This window comes from Chaetodon trifascialis, chromosome 21 (genome assembly GCF_039877785.1).
Source record: "Chaetodon trifascialis isolate fChaTrf1 chromosome 21, fChaTrf1.hap1, whole genome shotgun sequence".
In the NCBI taxonomy this organism is placed as follows: domain Eukaryota; kingdom Metazoa; phylum Chordata; class Actinopteri; order Chaetodontiformes; family Chaetodontidae; genus Chaetodon; species Chaetodon trifascialis.
This window is the reverse complement of record NC_092076.1, coordinates 13,107,194-13,123,166: the sequence shown is the minus strand read 5'-3', so window position 1 is coordinate 13,123,166 and position 15,973 is coordinate 13,107,194. Positions and strand designations below refer to the sequence as shown.

Genomic DNA, 15,973 nt, shown 5'->3' with positions numbered 1-15,973 from the left:
GCGTACACGCCCACACAGTCCACAGAGGACATCTAATCAGCCAAAATAATTGAAGTCACCTGTGCTGTGGATGTGTGGGTGTGCTGCGGATGCTCAGGGCTTTTAACTTAGCCAAGAAACCTCATCTGCATTGATCATTTGCATTCGCTTCATTAGTTCATTAATCAGGTTTGACCCTCTTCACGTAACATAAAAGTGAAAAAAAAAAACGTAACCTGTCATCACTTCATGGCATACGGGAACCTTTTCGAAGGTATTTACTGATCCAAGACACAGAAATAACACTTATTTTCCTGGATATCATTTTGAGCAATAGAAAGCTCAGAAAAAAAACTACACAATCTTTTTTTTTAAAATAGACTGTAAAGATTTATAGTATTTGTTTTTTAAAAGGCAGCATATACCACTATATTGAAAAATGACGTTGTCAGGCTAAACAGGGCATATTGTGCTTTTTGGGTTTTTCCCCTTCTGTATCGCATCATATAGCTTGTTTGTGCGTATAAAAGTTATTCCGTCCCTCAGAAAGCACTGCACCTGAAACGCCTTGTCAGTAGTCCAGCCTTCTCTTCTGTCTTGTCTGCATCACTATTGCTGTGTTGCATACTGTCTACAAATGACCAATTAAATATGCCATTATCAGCAGACTGCTCTCACTTAAGTATACTCAGCAATACATCTCCTCTGCATCACACGACTTTATCGATCACAACGTTTACCTGTCTGAGCTACCACTGAATGAAAATTGTTTATCAGAAATGTAAACCATTACCTCTTCCACTCAATGTAATGTTTTCCAGTATTATTTCAGGCACATTCAAGACAAGTGAGGAAAAACAACCTGATTTGAAGAAGAATCAAGAATTAGGGTAAAATAACTATTAAGGTCAAAGATTGACCAGGGAGTGTTAGCAGCTACTGTCGGTAAATCTTACCGAGAAGCAGAAGAGCAGGCTGCTGAGCTGAGCGGGTGACTGCAAGTCAGAGGAGCCTGGAGGAGGCGCTATCTTATACAGTTCACCTAAGGAAGCATTTAATGTTAATAAAAATGGCAAATAATAGGCGCTTATGGAGCTTCTCAACTCCAAAACGTTGGAGCCCAGTCCGAACACGACATTTGTGCTGATGCATTTGAGCATGCACCTGTGGAAGGGAAGAACTGCAAAACTTAATTAAAACTTTTTCCAACTCCATGCTTGGTAATCCCCCTCGCTAGCCTTGTAGCCACATCATTTGGCCAAACCGCAGTATTACATATATGAAGCGGTTTGTCAACAAGGCACAGGCTGACAAATTATGTGTAACTCCTTTGAAAGTACCTGAATCGATTGTACTAGTGTTAATATAAAATTTTATTTAGACGAAACAGTCAGCGTTCTATGAAGTGGGGGATACTGTTGCTGAGTGGGTGTCTGACATGAACATTTCCTCCAACTTGATTGCTTGTAATTACGGCCTTTGACAGGAACACAGCTTTAAGAATGATTAAGGTCATTTTACCAACCTGATAGGTTCAATAACGGAGTATAAGAGTGAGAGTCATTCGGCTGCAGTGTGTACGCGCCTACGCGGTCCTCAGAGGACATCTAATCAGCCAAAATAATTGAAATTACCTGTACTGAGGATGTGGGTGTAGCCTGAGTGTTCAGAGCCTTCAACTTATCCAGGAAACCTCTACATATTATTCTGAGCAATAGCAACTTTAACATAAAAGCTACACATAAGCAAACCTTTTAAATCAACAGTTAAGATTTCTAGTATTTGTTTTTTGTCAGCTTAAAAGTGATAAAGATTTACCATAAAAAAGTCCAATTAGTTCTGCATGACTTTGCAAAAGAGTGACTGTTCTGAGCATTGTAACAGCGTGCATGACTGTCCCATGAAAGGCAACATCTCCAGAGGAAACACTGCAAACCTGACCCCCTCTATCTCGGGCAGCCAATCAGCGGGAACGAGGGACTTTAAAGCTGCCATTTAAGCCACCGCATCGCCATGGTGATGCTTGTTCCAAGCTGGCATGATACAGGCGCGGGCTAGATCGCCTTATTAGCTGGCTGAAGGTCACCACTGGAGACAACACTTGTGATATTTGTTGGCATTTTGCAAACGGGCGGCAGCTCCCATTACGCCTCACCCCGATGTCCGCACAGCGCTCTGGGCAGGGGATCATTTCATGTGAAGTTTTGGGGGAAACCAACACGAACAAGTTCATCAACTGAACTCGCAGTCTGGAGGCAAACACTTTGACTTTGACTGTACATCTATTTTCCTTGCGGCACTTAATGAAAGAGCAAACAGATCGTCAGGGTGTGATACGGATGAAATAATTGCTAGTGTCACCACATTATCGAACACCCTCAGCCAGAACAGAATTCATTTATCCCATTCTCTTGAAACCCTGCGATTATCTTTGACAGCCTAATCCTACCAACACACTGTACTCAATGATCCATCATCTGTGTTTGAATACCGCTTCATTAGTCCAGTAGGCACACAGAATATTCCTCTGATAGTGTGAGGGTTCAGCAGGAAGAGAGCCTGTGTGTTATACAGCGTGTGAGTGTGTGTGTGTGCGCGCGTGTGTTTGCATGGCGAGGGGGTGAAAGTGAGAGAGTTATGTGAAGGTTGTGAGTCTGACACTTTGAGGCGTGCTGTCTCTGATCAGAACACTGTTGCATATGAATGACCCCCTACCTACTCACCATGAATGTACAATGCACTGGAGGTCTCTCTCCTTCTTTTCCCACACACGCACACACGTACACACGCAGTGAACTGATAGACAGGATGTGAATGCTTTGACAGAAAACGTGATTCATCATGGCTGTCACCGCTGTCTTGTCAAGCTACATTACCAAGCAGAGGATATCTTGCAACACGGTATACTGTGTGACATGCAGTGGACTTGGCAATGATGTAATGATGCTTCTAACCTTGACTAACTTAACATGGCAACATCAAATGGATGTAAGCAAATGACAGCTCAGAAATAGATATGGACACACACTCAGAACATATTACTGTGTACTATGCATCCCCATGTAATATTAATAAACGCCATCAATTATGAATCGCATGTATGGTGCTTCCCACTCATGCTGCGTGAGCAAACATTATCTGTGCATTATCAGTCAAATACATACTGGCTGCTCCTCTTGTAATTACTTCTTATCGTTTCGCATTCTTTACTTATCTCAAAGTGCATTCTTCTGCTTCTCACTCTCTATCGCTCTTGCTTTATAGTCAAGCTTCTCCTTGTAAATGAAAGAAAATATGATGTTTTCACTGCACCTCGCTGTCTCTTTTTTATTTTTCTTATCATATCCTTTCCTGTCTTTGGAGCCCGCTGCCTCAGATTCCCGTGCATCACATGCTGCCCTGGGTCCTAATCTGTCTCTGCTCATCTTCATCGCACTCTGGAGGCTTGAACCAGTGCACTAGTCACAGGTGCAATGCAAATTTAAGTCACCAACTAGCCCTCAGCCACCAGCGTCTGCGTGAGCGTACTGTCACCTGCTTAGCTGCATTTTACCAGTGATTCAACCTTAGATCTTGGCTTCCCCACAGTTTCTGTCCACCACATCTTTGATAACCTTTGACAAACACATAGCCGGAGAACCATCCTGCATCCCCCACACACCCAGAAGGTAGGGATTTGTCCTCTTACCTTCTCCCCCCAGCTTGATTTCCAGGCCCTCCAAGGAGTTGGCCGAGTCCCCCTCCTCCAGGGAGAGCCTTCCAAATACGGCGCCAGCCATGGTGAGCAACACCTCTCTACAGTGCACACACTCACAGTAACACACCCAATACTGTATCTGAGGCAGACTGAGATCTCTCTCTCTCTCCCTGTCTCTCTCTCTCTCTCTCTCGGTCTCCCCTTCGGTCCCTGATTCTCTCCTCTTTCTGCCAAACAGCTCCTCGCTCCTTCCTCCCTCTTCACCTGCTCTTGACGTGAATGTGTATAAGCTATGCCTGGCTGAGCGTCCTTTCCTCCGCATGAATGAATGGAAACGAGAGAGGGTTGTGTGCATGAGCAAAGGAAGGGGTGGGGTTGGGGAGGTGGGGGTGAAAGAGGGAGGGAAGTATGATGCTTTCTCTAAGAGGATGGAGAAAAGGAGGCAGGGCGATTTTCCCTCCAGGCTTCCCTGTAGGGGTTAACTTGGGGAAAGGCAGCAGAAGGTTGGCTCGTAGGAAGCAGGATCGGTAAAGGAGGTGGCGCGTAGGGAGCTGGCACACACGAGTGATGACCCTCCATTAATAATGTCACAGACACAGGTACAAACACAGCCAGCCTCGTACACGCACTGCAAGTGATGGGTGCTAATTAAGGAATGTATATTTGTGCTTCCTGAGACGCATATCTGAGGTCCTTTGCTGACAGGAGTTGAAAAATATCTAAATATCCATAAAACTGACCCTCCTCTAACCCTTCTCCAGGTCTGTGCAAAAAATAGCTTTGCTGAAAATACTGCTTTTTAAATGTAAAAAAGAAAAGGCATGAGTTGCTTTGGAGAAACAATTTACTGTGTGTTACTAAAAATGCCAGTCATCTAGACTCAGCCCTCGGCTAGTGTACAAATCAAGACTGACTGACAGTCCATTACACAAAGGGAAACTCCGCACACATTTAACGTTTCCATGAAGCCGTTCTTTTGCCTCTATATGCCAGCTGACTACTGCAATTTATTACCACACCATAAAATCCTATAAAGCTTTGAGTTCTAGATTTGGTCCTCTGTTCACCAATATACTGAGACTCTTAATTTCTCAGACATTTGGCCGTGGCTTTTCAATCTTCTACGTGTCTGGATCAAGTGCCCTCAGCAGTGAGTCAAGAGGAAATGCATGGAAGCGTGGCCACGTGCCAGTTTAGGGTTTAATGCGGGCACCTTTCTTCGGTGCTCAAACTAGGAAATATAATTCTACTGCTGTCACAGTACTGCATTTCCAACTTCGATATCAGTGCCAAGGTATACATCTAAAAATTCACTGTGACACAAAGCCAACAGGAGGGGCCATCAGTGCGCTGCCAAATTTGACTTGGATCGCAGCAATTCTGTGGAAACGTTTGCACAAGGGTGTAACACATTTTTAATATTTTAGGTAAAAATAATCACATATTTGGAGCAGTTGCCATGTTTTCAGTTATCATGCTGACTCATGCTGTCTGTTGTCAAGTGCTGGACTGAATGCCTTTACAAAATCTTTCCTTTAAATTCAATCGTTCACAGCACCCTCGAAATAGTAGCAAATGGTCTTTGACATTATAATCATAGAAATCAAACACCTTTCTTCAAATGAACATCCATTTTATCAAAAAAGTTGAATTTGGTAAAAAAAAAAAAAAAAAAAAAAAACTTTTCCCCCTGAGATTCACATTGCACTATATCAGTCGTCAATCCATCACTAAAGACTCACTTAACGCCTCCAGAGAAAAATGCACGTTCATGCCAGCAGTCATGGTACCGCTGACCGCTAATGCCAGAGTTGACGTGCATGTGTGCATGAGTGGAGGGCCGCGAAGGCTACAACAGCAAATCCTTGGAGGCATAAATGATCTAAGGCTGGAGTTTTAGCGCTCCATTAGCCAGCTCATTAAGTCACATTAGAACTCAGGAGATGAGATACATGTCCTGAGTGCTGGAATACCCACGAACCGTTCAGTGTCTCCTCCCTCTTCTCTCGCTCTCGATATCTCTCTCTCTCACTGACACACACACACACACACACACACACACACACACACACACAGAAAGATGCCCTCGTCATAGCGAGACAGAGCCACTTACCGGAGTCAGAGCTTGATGTTGCCACGGGCATTTTGAAAATTGGTTCCTCCCAGTATCCTCCGTAAAACTTGTTAGGTCAACTGCAATGAAAGAGAGTGCAAAGAGAGAGACGGGGGATGCATTGAAAACACTGATGAAGTATTGATTGTGAATGTGAATGCAAAATCCTTTGGCTGTCAGGCTGCTGAGGCAGAATTAAGGTTGAAACAAGGGAAGGAAGGTAATAGCTCTTCAGATAACTGGACTGTTTCACACAGAGCTCTGCATATTTTATGGCTTGGGCTTTTTTTTTTTTAGCTTTTGTATAGTTTTACAGCTATAAACTGTGTTGTTGGGGTTGAGGCTCTTCAAGTTCAACACACAATGGAAGTCTAAATCCAGCCATGACAAACAAATCCTCTTCATAATCACAGTCAATGGATTTACGTACGCTCACGGCTCACTCCTAATTTGTCTTAACGAGCTCCCACACGCGACTGGTCTCTAACTTTGTTTAGCACCTATAAATAGACTAGCTGGTTGCTCTGGTAACACTCAAACAGTTCAAGCCGTCATGTCTGTGGGCAATACAATTAACAGCAGTTGGAAAGATCGAGCGAGCGAGTGAATGAGAGGGCAGGCCAGCTAGCGTTAGCTTAGAGAGGATCTCCATTGACTCTAATTGATCTATCTAACATCAGGCAGCAAGAAAGGGCAGAACGCGTCGCAGACAGACAACTGGGACATTCACAGCTAGCATGTCAGGTGATGTGGAATTTGTGAAACACACAGAGTGAATAGCAATTAGGAGTTAAGGAATGGGGAACAGAAGCAGAGCCAATAGTCGTGAGGAGAAAGAGACACAAGAAAATAAGAGGGGTGAGGAGAGAGCTGTCAGGCAGCTGAGGGGAAACGTGGGGTGGAGGGGGGAAAGAGAGAGAGGGAGACACCAAACAATAGCAACGGTGAGGAAGAACAGAGCGCCGCTGATGAGGACGAGGCCACGGTATCCAAGGATGCTAATTCTTGGTTGCCATGACAATAGGTATCCATGGTGGAACCAGTGCTGTGATGGCCAAAACCCAGCAATGCCACCACTGGGTCACTGCGCGTGAATGTGTGTGTGTGCGTCAACATAAAAATCCCATTTCAGCCTCATCGTCATTAATGAGACCGGGAGCGAGGAAGAGCCTCTTCACACGACGTTCCAGCATTAAAAGAATGACACGAAAAAGGCTAAACGGTGGCACGATCAGGAAACACTTCGACATCCTAAACGCTTCTTTCTGGCTTCCAGCAGCATTTACTGAAGAAACTGAACAAATACTCGTCTCCGTTCAGATGGAATCACATTCATCTGTTACTGCTGAGCAGCTAATATTTCTAAACTGGCTTACAGGCTTTTATTGCTCACTTCTTTCTTTTCTAGCCTCTCAGTGAACACAAACATAAAGATGTCTTCAAGCCCAGCGGAGTGTCATTTGATTCTCTGGGAACTCTGGGTAGCTGAATGGTTACAGCGGATGCCATATACACAACCGCAAAGTCACGGGATCAATCTAGCCGGCGACCTTTGATGCATGTCCTGCCCCTCGCTGTCTGCCTCTTCACCAAACTCAAAAAAATGCCTTAAAAAAATTCTCTGTGCTGAGATCAAAGTGCTCCCAAATCCTATTTGTTCAGATACTTGCAGCTTTTGTGTCATCCTCTTAAAAACTATGAAACGTCACCCCTCTGGAGAGCAGCACATTTCAATAATCCAAATATATCTGAAATTCTGGAGGGGATGTGGGACACCTGTCCAATTATTGCTTTTCATACATTCATCTGAATCAGAGTTGGAATGATCCACCTGATTTTCATTACTCTAAATGAGAGGCTACATTAAATGCATCCTTCCATAAACCTATTATCCACCACCCAGTAATCCCTGCAGTAAAATGGTTTATTTGGCCATATGTTGTGATCCTGTCCATGGTTTCTGGTCGTCTATATTTAACTCCCTCTCTGTGCCTTATGTAATAAATCTATTTCTCCTAACCCACGGACATGTCATATCATGTTTGGAATAGTACCACTTGAACTCGGTGGAACTGACTCATAGAGAAAAGCTGTCACATTTTTCAAGTGCCTTTCTCTGTGTGTATCAATTCTGATTAAGTGTAGGCGACTTCATTATGTTTTCGAGGTTAGCGATTGTTAATTTTTTTCCTTCATCTTGAAGTTAAATGCTCGCATTTCACAGAGATTTTTTTCCTTTCTTTTCTTTCCGGGGTTGCATGTGAGTATTTAATCTGTATACATAAAAACATGTAAGCCAAGCATTGCTCCTGCATCATTAGTGGGGACAACGTGTTTACTTGATTACCAGCTGTAGCTGCTTCTACTGGTGTGACACTGAAGCACATTCTTAGATGCTGAAGGACCAAGTGCTTTTGTAAAACTCTGATCTTTGCGGATCAGGTCCTTAATTCCACATACCAGTCCTCCAGGCTTATCCGTGGCATCCTGTGTTTGCACTGTGAAATGACAGAGCTTGTTAAAAGTATGCAGAGACCACACGGCCGCTAAGAAGTCAAAGCCGATTGCAGCAGAGCTTGGCCGTGCTGGAGCTGAGCTGACACAGTGGGGGGGGTTGGGGGGGTGGATGGTTTGAGGGTGGGCAGGATGTTCTCTGCGCTCTCACTCTGCCAGTTCCCCTGGTTCTGATTTTATATTACTGATGAGGAAAAACTGGCCAGGATCTAATGATGGTGCAGTCAGCAGTGGTGGCATTTTCTTACAGAGCAGCAAATCCCTGCAACCAAGGGTGTCCTTAATAATCCCATTAAGACTAACACTGAAGTCGAACAGGGTGTAGATAAGTGATCCTTCAATCAGGTCAAAATGGGTATTTTCACACTCACTGTCTTTGCTGCAGCTGTACAAGTCAGTCAGTCTGTCTCCAGAGTAATATCTTATGTATGTAAACTGCCCCTGATTTACCCTGTCTTTCTATCAGCCAACTCACACACACACACACACACACACACACACACACACACACACACACACACACACACACACACACACACACACACACAAATGCAGTAACACACACTTAAACAGATCTCCATCTCCCTTGCTGTATGGCATGAAGAGAGCAATAGCACAGCTGCAATGACGTCACATTTGCAGACCTGCTATCATCTCCACAAGAGGCCAGCTGGATGTGCGTGTGTGCGTGTGTGTGGTTTTCATGCATGCACACAGATCTATGATTATGTTTCAAGACATTTCTGATGTTCCTTACAGTACAACCCTTTCCAGTGTAACAATAGCCTCTGTTTAAACTCATGCATCGCCCAAGTCTTACATAACCAGTAATGAGGGAAAAGGTCACGGCTTTGGTGCCTGAAAATATCCCTAAAATTCACAGGAATAAGTGCTACAGCCAGCTTTTTTCTTTTGGTTTGCTTTTCAAAATGAGATTGGATGTCTCCTGCTATACTTCTGCTCTCCTTTGAGGTTTGTAACCTATTTGCTTCAAACTGCTTCTCCTTTGCTTTCTAAGAATTTAGTGAACCTACAGCTTCACATGAAAACGACAACGTGTGGGAAATGATTTTATCACACCTTTCTCTATGAGCAAAGATACCCAGTACTGGTTGAGGAAAGTTTCCTCAAAGGTAGTTCAAGGTAGCACTTGCAGACAAGTAAAACAGATGGCTGCTAATAAAGCCCGCATCTGAAGATACAACTGTTTGAAATGGCATCTTCCAGCACACTTCAGCCTGGGGCAATGACACAAGTGGTGGCCCAGGTGTTTGTACTCCAAGTGTAAAACGCCTCGAGCCGTTCCCACAGTGAGGCTACATTAAAGCCTGTAAACATGCTCACACACACATGCACACACACACATGCACCGGCGACCAAACAAGCCTTAATCCACACATGCAGGCTGGCGTCAGGCCTAAAAATAACCCTGTGCTCCCACAGGTTCAGCTCCTCTCATTACTTTACAAGGGAAAACTGTCGTATCCAAGACAACCACGAGCAGCTCCTCGCCTTCTCCCCCAGTGCTTTTCCATGGCAACAAGGGAAAATGCGTAAAATAATAATAAGTTGGAGCTAAAATTGGGTCTATTTTTTTGGATTTGAGTTCCACTTCAAAAGACAGTTGCTCTATATGAGGGAATCAGCGTCATAATTGGAAAAAAAAAGAGTGTAGCATTCACGCAATAGGCAAGAAATCAATTCTGACAGCGTTCACCAACCAAAAATAAGGCTTTAACAGCTCTCATGCTATAATGAATTTTTTACTTTGATTTCAAACCTATTGTATTCAGCTCCAGTGGCCTGAGAGTAGCACATAAACCTCTCCTGATCACATTGTTTCTGCAGCTCCAGAAACTACTTTAAACAGAGCTATTAAAAAATAATAACTTTAAGACACTTCACAGCTTTTTACCTTATAGTGGTAAGTGAAAGGTCAGCAAAGTACATTTTATTTTTTTATTAAAAAAATATAAACTAATGGGATTCTTGACAGCACCAACTTAAACTTAACGGGTCGTTTCACCCAAACCACAAAAGAACAGCAGAGCTTTAAAATAATCTGCCTGTGAAACCTTTGCTGCTCCCTCAATACAACAGAGGGGGATTCATGTGTCATTTTTGCAGCTAAAAACAATGAAAAATAACATTTGACAAAAAAAAAAAAAATCACTGAGAAGACATCATGTCCTCAGAAAGAAAAACAAACCCGCTCTCAAGTACCTTTAAGAAATCACCAGGAGGTTTAAGCTGCTCTGCTGTCAAACTAAACTCCAGATTAAACTCTTTCTCAACAGATAATATTAAAGGAATTCATTCAATGTTGCCTTCTGGGGCTAATATCAACACCCAAGTCACTAGAAATGCCTGAACAAATCAAAATAAAGTGTGGACGTCTTCTGAAGGAGAGGATAAATTCAAGTGCAGCGTAAAGCCGTGTGCTGCATGGCTCAATGATTCTGAAAATTACGCTGTGTCATGCTCCTCGCATGCATATTGATGCACACAATGTGCTGCTGCTTGTCAGTGAGAAAACAGCAGGGAAAAGAACAATCCACTTATTTCTCCTAGACGCACAGTGAACAATGAAACTTAACGTGCCTTGAAAAGTCTAATCGGAAATGATCAGCCATCAGCTCACAGATTTGGAACTCATTAGCCCCCACAGGCACATGAGCAGCTCAGAGATCAAAAAAAAAAAAAAAGTAAGAAATCAAGAGTCAAATTCATCATCTCCTGTGTAATTATTAGTATTTTTTGATGTATGGTTTTATTACTAAAGAGCAACCACCATCAATAGATATCACTCCATGGCAGATATCTAATAAAACCTGATGAACTCAGTGCTGCGGGTACTCCTTTTCCCCCAGCTGATACAGATTGTAATTAATGTAATTAGAATTAAATGTCATGTACATACCACTGAGAGGCTAAAGGACTCAGGCAAAGTGCTGAGAGCCAACCAGGGGGAGCGTTTACAATCACCGCCCTGCCGGGATTTCATTAAAGAGCCCCACTTCTCCGAGGAAGATGGAACGAGCGAAATGAAAGTCGCTGTTTCAACGTCACTCAGTCTGTCTTGAGAGAAACTCTGGAGGTTAAAGCCTGAAAATCAAACAGCAAATTCATAAAAACATCTGCCTGTGCATGTATTTGCTGGCATTTATTAAGGCGCAGTACCGAATTTGCAAACTGAAGAGGCTCCAGCTCCGTGGCTCCATCCTAAAGTACAACAAAGAGTCTAAAAATAAATATGAATTCAATCAGATATCTGACAGATATTTGACTGTCTGTCATAATCAAAGACATGATGTCATCATATCATATGGCCACACATGTTGATGGCATTTCGTCCAGACAGCTGCACCAAAGAGCACAGCGTTTCCTACAGAGACACATTTGGTAAATCAAAGTTCAGTGCTTGCTGACATGCAAAGAAGAGACAGAGAAAGCTGTGTGAGCCATGCATGTAGAGGAGACCTTCCACCTCCACAACCTCCACCACCACCACCACCCACACACACATACAATTCGTAATAATATTTGAGAGCCCATTATCTGCTATTAGACAGCAGCTAACGTTAAGCATTTGATAGTGTTACACGATAGGAAAGGTGTAAGTTAATTCTGATTCATCAACTCACACCTTGGGCATGAAGAGGCCAACGTGCCGTCTTCATTAAATTGGATTGCAACCTTCATTACATCCAGTGCACTTTACCTGAAGGCTTTAATAAAAGTGTCCAAAATGTGCCTTGATGTTCCAGTATAACACCTTTTCTATTGTATCGCATAACACTATCAAACCGAGAGTTAATGTTAGCCTGGAAGTGGTTGAATGCTAACAGTAGCTAATGCGTTATCAAATATGTTGCTTTACTTTGAAATTTGGCCCGATGTCCCTCCAGGCTTTCACTATGGACTGTCTTTTCAGTTGCGGCTCAATCAGGAAGTGGTAAAATAATAACAATTTGTTGGTTTCTCAATGTTGAGACGACTATCCTGGGGTATCCTCCATAAAAATACCCCCACTAAAAACATGCAAGAAGATCACCACCTGACCAATGGTGATGGAAGGAAACTGGTCCCCGGGCGCCAGTCGGCTGGCAGCCCACCGCACCTGGTCTGCTGCGGAGGAACAACATTCCAGGATGGGTTAAAAGTGGAGAAAGAATTTCACTTGCATGGCGTGTGCAGTTTCCTGTAACTCTCTGTGTGCTGTGACAAATAAAGGGATTTCTTCTTCTTCTTCTTCTTTCATCCTTATAATAAGAGCATTTGATGGTATAGACCGAGTGACTTTGCCCTCCACCACACCACTAACAAAGCCACATATATCACATTTGCCATTAAAAACTGATGTATGTACACACAATAATAAAAACGGGAGGATGCAGGCGTCACTTTGATGCCGCAGCCTCTGCGTGTGGAGATGGGGATGAGGTGGCAGGTGTGAGAGTAAATGAGCATATCATTTTTATGAATGACACCACAGAGCTTGGGAAAAAGATGCTGAGACTGTGTGAAACTGCTGCACATTAATCTCCCTGTGGAATCCAGTGTGGATGGGTCCTACATCTGAAGCCTTTCTGTGTGCCAGCTACAGTTGATTAGAATTCCTGTTTGATGCAGTAATTAATCACTCCATCCGTCAAAGCAGTAAAACTGCACCGCGTCATTGCACCATTGAAAGTGTGCATATTAAGATATTGGGTATGTGACGTCAGAGAACCAGAATGAGTTCTCTCCTCAGTATATTAAGATCTGTGTGAGGATCAGGGGTCACACAGGGATAACTCTTTGAATTTTTCAAAGTGTGTGAACAATGTTAAAGGATTTATATTAATTAAATGTCAAGTATGCAATAGTCTGATGCTGACATGTCCTGGTCACGTTGTCTACACAACCACACTGCTATTTTTGACCTGGTTTGATCCAACTCAATGTCTCATACAAAATGTATTCAAATCCCCCTGAGAGCCTTTCGAGTGAAGGACATTTTTTGAAGTTTAAAGAATGCCACTTCAAGCAGAGTTCTCAAGTAGAGTTTCTACTGAGGAACCAGACCTGCTCATCTTGTAGCCAATCCCCAAAGCTGCCAAAAGCAGGGAAATTTATGGTAAACCATCCACTTTCAAAACAGAAAGCGATAAGAAAGTAGAAGTTTCTTTAATCCCAGTCAAAAGCTCTTTGAAATAAAGCCTATACTGCTGTGGTTTGATATGAAACTTCAAGCGTGGGGATGTACATCTGTATAGTCTGGACTGCCTTGTGTAAAAGGGTTATCACTAACAAAATAAAATATGCACAGACTGTAAACAGAAAATTAGACATTTCCCCTTTTCAATATTACTCATGGATGTGCTACTGTGTCAAGCACAGTCTAGTAATTACATTTACTGAACTGACCAAGTACATTTCCTCCAACTTTGAACCTTGAAGTAGCTTGATGATGAGGTCTAATGGTTTAAGTTATCAAATGAATTTGCATGTAAACTGAAGTCATGTTCCTGTAACGGCCCTCCAATATTCCCTTCCAGTACAACAAGCAGCACAGCACCAACTTCACATTGCTCTGAGTCGTTATCTGCCTGAATAGTCACAAATGAATAGTGCATCTCCTTTACCACTTACAGTACAGCAACCTCTTTCTTGATGGCAGAGGACATTTGAATACTTCCTCTGCAGTAATAAAATGTCCTCACAGTGTGACACATAAGAGACGATACGACAGTAAAGACAACATCATGGATGTCTGTGCAGTACTCATAATTGGCAGCTGATCTTGGGTGGAATTTAACCATGTTTATAAAAAAAAGATGAACTACAAAATTAAGGCAAAGGTGAAAATATAGGCTGAACATCAGTGGTTGGGCAAGAAATATGGCACTATGTATACACCTGGAAAAACAACATGCTTGGAGAGGCAAAGTGAGCCTTTGAGAAGCCTTTGAGAGAAAATCTCCTGAATGGAGAACTGGGTCAAGCTTAAACATAAACTAACTGGATACCTGGCAAGGAAAGAAAGGTAGGCTTTATTTAGTCTTTCCTTATTTTGTTTGTTTGAGGTATATTTGATTCTCATTTTTCCTTCCGTAGCTGTCAGTGTGGAAATCATTGAACTGTTTCGATCTAGTCTTTTTGGTGATTTTCTCGTGACATTTGTTGTTGCATGTGCAACAGGTGATGAAACCACAATGTCAAAATGTGCTGCTTATAAACTGTTCAAAGACATGTAACGGGATAGTGGGTATGTTTGCTGTACAAACCTATAGATTAAAAACACTCTCCAAAAAAGTGTTAATGTAGAAAGGAAAATACAAAACATACTGACTGGCTGTAAGCAGGGGGAAATACGTTTTGCACAAACGTTGTCGAAATCATAAATCTAAACATCTTAAATCTGGTTAAAACCATTTGGGATTATTTTATTACTTAACTGGCAAACTGAATCTCGCTCTCTGGCCAAACCTTAGTAACCATTCATTTATAAAACACTGCATTAAAATCTCTTTGTTTGTTTGTATTATCATTCTAAAGGAATAAGGCAGATCTCTCTCTCAGGAATGTTTATTTATCCTATATGTCAGGCAAACAAACACAGCACCTGTCCTTCTATCGGTCCACACGCGCTCAAAACATCTGTGCACGTTCCCGAATGTGTGGGCATGCGCAATGGCAGAGAACAGGTGCATGACGCGCATCCAGTCGTTATCAACATCATTGTTTGAATTCATGTCCAGCACTCAGATGAAGCTCGCATTATGTATGAATCGGGCCGTAATGGCGGTTGTTTAACCTGCCGCAGCCGCCGTGCAGGTGTGAACAGCCTGAGGTCAGTGAGGCCAGTTTAATCCACATTTCATGTGGCTGCTGATTGAGGCAGATACACGGCGCACGAGCCCATGGTGGAGGTAATGCGTAGCTTTCTCGTGTTGAATGTGCGCTTCCTCGTTGTCGGAGGAAGAAAATGATACACGAGGCTACACAAAAGGTGGTTTTAACGGCATTAATACAAAAGATACGTAAAATAGTATCTAAGTGCGTGTACCAGCATCCACCTGGCGGAGGTGGACTACATCTTGAAAGCGGCGTCAACGCTGCCCACCAACCCCAAACTACACACCACGTTCCGGTGATGAAAAACAGCTCGAGGCGCTCACCTGCCAGGTCACCTTTCTCCGGATGCCTCTTCGGTCTGAGATACAGCAGCTCTTGGAGACGTCTCCTCGCAGTTGTTAGACGGTGGCAGTCCTGTTAAATCTATGCGGTCACTTTCACAACACCGAAGCCAATAGCAACCCACACGAACTGCTATCTTTAACGAGACCTTACCTAAAACGGCTCGCGCGCTCTTACAAATAGCTCCATTGATTAAAAGCCAATTGGCTGCTCCGTCAGCACTGATCCTGATTCCCGAAGGATGTCCGGGAAGGTTTTCTGATAACAACCGCGTCTTCCGCTGTAGTACCCCGGTGTGAAGTTGAAGCGTGTCTGCCGCCGTCGATATGAACCCCGAGCAGGAGCAGCAAGAGGACACGCTAACTTGCAGACGGACTTATCCTAGTGATATAGTGACATCTAGTGGTAGTGGCAAGAAGAGCACGTACGGTTGCTTTTATTCAAAAATAAATGAAGAAATACCAAAGTATGTATTTAATACTTTCATT

The 15,973-nt window shown here is 43.1% G+C and overlaps 1 protein-coding gene across 4 annotated transcripts in view; it reads right to left on the bottom strand.

Moving 5' to 3' along the window:
* mpp2b (MAGUK p55 scaffold protein 2b) overlaps window positions 1-15,833 on the bottom strand; it is a 38,915-nt gene extending 23,082 nt beyond the window's left edge. Inside the window, exons 1-2 of one of the 4 annotated variants that reach the window (XR_011603463.1) lie at window positions 15,467-15,818; window positions 5,790-5,869 (exon numbers count right to left, since the gene is read on the bottom strand). Coding sequence is in view for 2 of the 4 variants with exons in the window: in XM_070990374.1 (XP_070846475.1) it covers window positions 3,668-4,031 (364 nt within the window). In the remaining 2 variants the exon portion in view is untranslated. Of the gene's footprint in view, window positions 1-3,667; window positions 4,113-5,789; window positions 5,870-15,466 lie in introns of those variants that run through there. The other 3 variants (XM_070990375.1, XR_011603462.1, XM_070990374.1) reach the window with 3 other exon arrangements.
* Between the last annotated feature and the right edge of the window lie 140 nt (window positions 15,834-15,973).